At 39.1% G+C, this 4,789-nt stretch overlaps 1 protein-coding gene across 1 annotated transcript; it reads left to right on the plus strand.

The window, feature by feature from the left end:
- The first annotated feature begins 1,852 nt into the window (after window positions 1-1,852).
- LOC109172537 (heat shock cognate 70 kDa protein 2-like) lies at window positions 1,853-4,789 on the plus strand. Its single transcript, XM_019321708.1, has 2 exons — window positions 1,853-2,226; window positions 2,883-4,789. Exons 1-2 carry the CDS (start codon window positions 2,013-2,015, stop codon window positions 4,610-4,612), a joined length of 1,944 nt encoding a protein of 647 aa, XP_019177253.1. The 5' UTR covers window positions 1,853-2,012; the 3' UTR covers window positions 4,613-4,789.

The following is a 4,789-nucleotide window of genomic DNA, read 5'->3' on the forward strand; positions in this document are numbered from 1 at the left end:
AAAGTTTACAACGTCGGCTAATAGCATTTAGCCGACATTGTAGGTATTTTAAAAATAATTAAAATACTTACAACGTCGGCTAATTGCTAATAGCCGACGTAGTAGGTGTTTTAAATTATTTTTAAAATACCTACAACGTCGGCTAAATGCTATTAGCCGACGTTGTAAGTATTTTAATTATTTTTTAAAATACCATACAACGTCAGCTAAATGCTATTAGCATTTAGCCGACGTTGTAAGTATTTTAATTATTTTTTAAAATACCATACAACGTCGGCTAAATGCTATTAGCCGACGTTGTAAACTTTATTTCTTTTTTTTTTTAAATAATATATAACGTCGGCTATATAAATAGCCAACGTTATAGATAATATTTACAACGTCGCCCGCAACAACTACGTATCTTAGCCGACGTTAAAAGGTCTATTTAGCCGACGTTAAAAGCCTGCTGTGTAGTAGTGTACGGGGAATGCCGAATAAATCCAGTCATGCTCTACATAAGAAGAACATATTTTCCATCAATAACAGATACACATAAACTCATAACATAAAATTCATAATCTCATATAAAAAATTCATAATCTCATATAGAATATTCATAATAACATAACGGAAAATTCATAACCTCAAAAATGTAAATTCATAACGTGAACAGAGTATTAATACCAATCACAACATTCAATTTGCATATAATCACCATGAATCAGTACCTACACCTACCAGAAACAACATTCATGATACACAAAACTAATAAAAAGAACCTGGACTTGAAGACGAGCCATCAATGTCAATGTTTAACTCTGCTTGATCATTGCTTATTGAATCACCAACAAAGTTTTCATTCACTGAGTATATGCAAACAGTGTAACATACCAGTTAATATGTTATGAACATAGTACTATTACATTATGAATATTCATATCACATGCATGAACAAAGTATCAAAATTCATAATTGCGTAACAGAAAATACATAATCTCATATTGTAAAATTCATAACAGAGACATGGTACTAATACACAATTACAACATTATGAACATTCAAACTGCATAGATACTGAACAAATACCAATAAAAATAACTAAATCTTCAACAATCCATGATCTCATAAATCAAACGAAATCAAACGCATAAAATCGAACGCAACTTGGAATCGCAGAAATCATATCGGTGGAATCTTCTCCTCGAACCGTCGTCTCCTCCATCGCGAATAGGAAAGAATCGCGAATGTCGGATCACAACTGCCTTCAGAGAATTGCGAATAGGAAAGAATCAAACGCAAAGAGTTGTCGGATCAGAATTGCCTTCCTAACGCCGTTAATAGAACAGTTTTTTTTTTTTTAAAGACGCCAAAAACGACGTCGTTTGGAAGCGTGTTCACCAAGCATGGTGAACACGTTTCCACGGCATAATTTGCGACAAGCTGGTTACCCAACTTAACATTTAAACAAGTATTCTAAATCACAACCCAACACATTTAAAAAGCGTGTTAAACAAGCTCAACTTGATAAAGTTAAATTCGTTTTAATAGCTACCCTATTAGAAAGTTACAATTTTGATTACCACCCTCACATTAAAAAAGCCCAACCATAAATGAGTTATTTCATATAAATTTTTGAATAACGACTGTGAATTTTACCCGTAATTTGGATTAATTATTTGTAAAGAGCCCATGTATACGGCCTCCAATGAATTGTTCAGATATACGCCGTAGTCCGTACAAAGACTTTGAACCAAGTCCACAAATCGGAGGCGGCAACTACAACTCAGAATTCAGAAATTAGAAAGGGCGCTTGTTGGTCCCGCACCATGCATCCAGTGGGGAATTTGTATTCGAATTTGTTGAAAAATTGGCAGCGAGAGAACATTCCAGAACCCCCAACATACACGCTCTCCGCCTCATATATACCCCTCTTTCCCCATCCCTAAAACCTATCTCTCTTCTCATTCTTTCTGCCCATCTCTCTTTCTCTCCGATCTCTCTCTGTTGTTAGTACTTAGTCGCCGAGGATAATGGCCGGAAAAGGTGAAGGTCCGGCGATCGGTATCGATCTCGGTACCACGTACTCCTGCGTTGGTGTTTGGCAGCACGATCGTGTTGAGATCATCGCCAACGATCAGGGGAACCGCACCACGCCGTCCTATGTCGGCTTCACTGATACTGAGCGTCTTATTGGTGACGCCGCCAAGAACCAGGTCGCCATGAACCCTATCAACACTGTTTTCGGTAAGCCTCCTTCTCAGATCTCAGTTTTGTTTTGTTTGAATTACACGATGCATATGTATATACTTGAATTGCGAGGAATGCATGTCGTTTTATGGTGTTTGTTGGAAAGCAACTGTCCTTGATTTGATTGGATCTGGTTATGTGTGTTGATGTTCACTGGTTTATGCTATTATAGAATTCCTGCAGTTTGTGAACTGTCATTAGTTATTCAATTTCGTATATTAGACCGATCTGAGTAAAAAAGTTCAGTGTCAGATTTGAAGTCCCATCCAGTTAAGCTAAATTTAAAAAGTAGAATGATATTTTTTACACTGATATTATTTAATGTCCAATGGAGATGATATACGGAGTATTTAGTTTCCTGGATCTAAACTGAAAAAAAAAAAACCTCAATGGATTTAAGGTCGCTTATTTATATGCTCAGAGTACAAGCTCTCTGAATGTAGTTTATAGTGGCTGTGCTGATATTTACTGTAGACCGGACTTAGTAATGCAATTATTCTCTCCTTTGTTTGTGAAGTATGCAGTATGTTCCTAGCTATATATTTTGTATGTACTGATTGAAGTGTGCATAGTTAAGTTCATTATCTGCTAGAATGCTGTTGTTAGTGAAACAGTAGCTCACTATCACATGTTCTGTGTTACTTAATATGCAGATGCAAAACGACTTATTGGTAGGAGATTCTCTGACTCTTCTGTCCAGAGTGACATCAAGTTGTGGCCTTTTAAGGTCATTCCTGGCCCTGGTGACAAGCCAATGATTGTTGTTAACTACAAGGGTGAAGAGAAGGAGTTTGCTGCTGAAGAAATCTCTTCTATGGTTCTTACAAAAATGAAGGAGATTGCTGAGGCATACCTTGGGTCAACAGTAAAGAATGCTGTTGTGACTGTCCCTGCATACTTCAATGACTCTCAACGTCAGGCTACTAAGGATGCAGGTGTTATTAGTGGTTTGAATGTAATGCGTATTATAAATGAGCCAACAGCTGCTGCTATTGCCTACGGGCTTGACAAGAAGGCTACCAGTGTAGGTGAAAAGAATGTCTTAATCTTTGACCTTGGTGGTGGTACCTTTGATGTCTCTCTCCTTACAATTGAAGAGGGTATCTTTGAGGTGAAAGCTACTGCTGGAGACACTCATCTTGGAGGTGAAGATTTTGACAACAGGATGGTGAACCACTTTGTTCAAGAATTCAAGAGAAAGAATAAGAAGGATATTACTGGAAACCCAAGGGCTTTGAGAAGATTGCGGACAGCCTGTGAAAGGGCCAAGAGAACTCTTTCATCTACTGCCCAAACTACCATTGAGATTGATTCCCTATTTGAGGGTATTGATTTCTACTCAACTATTACCCGTGCCAGATTTGAAGAGTTGAACATGGATCTGTTCAGGAAGTGTATGGAGCCTGTTGAGAAATGTTTGAGGGATGCCAAGATGGACAAGAGCACTGTCCATGATGTTGTTCTTGTTGGTGGATCAACTAGGATCCCCAAGGTTCAACAATTGTTGCAGGACTTCTTCAATGGGAAGGAGCTCTGCAAGAGCATCAACCCTGATGAGGCTGTTGCGTATGGTGCTGCAGTCCAGGCTGCAATTTTGAGCGGTGAAGGTAATGAGAAGGTTCAAGACTTGTTGCTTCTGGATGTCACCCCCTTGTCTCTCGGTTTGGAGACTGCTGGAGGTGTTATGACAGTCTTGATTCCAAGGAACACAACCATCCCCACCAAGAAGGAGCAAGTATTCTCCACATACTCTGACAACCAACCCGGTGTGTTGATCCAGGTGTACGAAGGTGAGCGAGCAAGGACCAGAGATAACAATTTGTTGGGTAAATTTGAGCTCTCCGGTATCCCTCCTGCTCCTAGGGGTGTGCCTCAGATCACTGTGTGTTTTGATATCGATGCTAATGGCATTTTGAATGTCTCTGCCGAGGACAAGACCACTGGACAGAAGAACAAGATTACAATCACCAATGACAAGGGGCGGCTATCAAAGGATGAAATTGAAAAGATGGTACAAGAAGCAGAAAAATACAAGGCTGAGGATGAGGAACACAAAAAGAAGGTTGAGGCAAAGAATGCATTGGAGAATTATGCTTACAACATGAGGAACACCATAAAGGATGAGAAGATTGGATCTAAGCTAACCCCAGATGACAAGAAGAAGATTGAGGATGCCATTGATCAAGCAATCTCTTGGTTAGATAGCAATCAACTTGCTGAAGCTGATGAGTTTGAAGATAAGATGAAGGAGCTTGAGAGCATCTGCAATCCCATCATTGCCAAGATGTACCAGGGTGCGGGAGGTGCCGCTGGAGGAGACATGGATGAGGATGCCCCGGCTGGTGGTAGTGGTGCTGGCCCCAAGATTGAAGAGGTTGATTAAGGCAACGACTCTTACACTTAAAAGAGTATTACCTTAATATTTCGCGATTGTGAACTGCTGGATTGGTTATCTTTTCTGTTTTTTTTTTTTTCTTTTTTCGATTCATGAACTCAATATTTCCAGTTTAGATTACGCTTAATGTGAAATACCATCAATTTTTGCGATCTATTCTTATAA

The sequence above is a fragment of the Ipomoea nil genome, unplaced genomic scaffold (assembly GCF_001879475.1).
Source record: "Ipomoea nil cultivar Tokyo-kokei standard unplaced genomic scaffold, Asagao_1.1 scaffold0146, whole genome shotgun sequence".
Lineage (NCBI taxonomy): Eukaryota > Viridiplantae > Streptophyta > Magnoliopsida > Solanales > Convolvulaceae > Ipomoea > Ipomoea nil.

Bases quoted from the DNA above. Each gene is read 5' to 3' on its own strand.
- LOC109172537 (XM_019321708.1), top strand. From the start codon at position 2,013: ATGGCCGGAAAAGGTGAAGGTCCGGCGATCGGTATCGATCTCGGTACC. The intron at 2,227-2,882 runs GTAAGCCTCCTT...CTTAATATGCAG, and splicing joins CCCTATCAACACTGTTTTCG to ATGCAAAACGACTTATTGGT.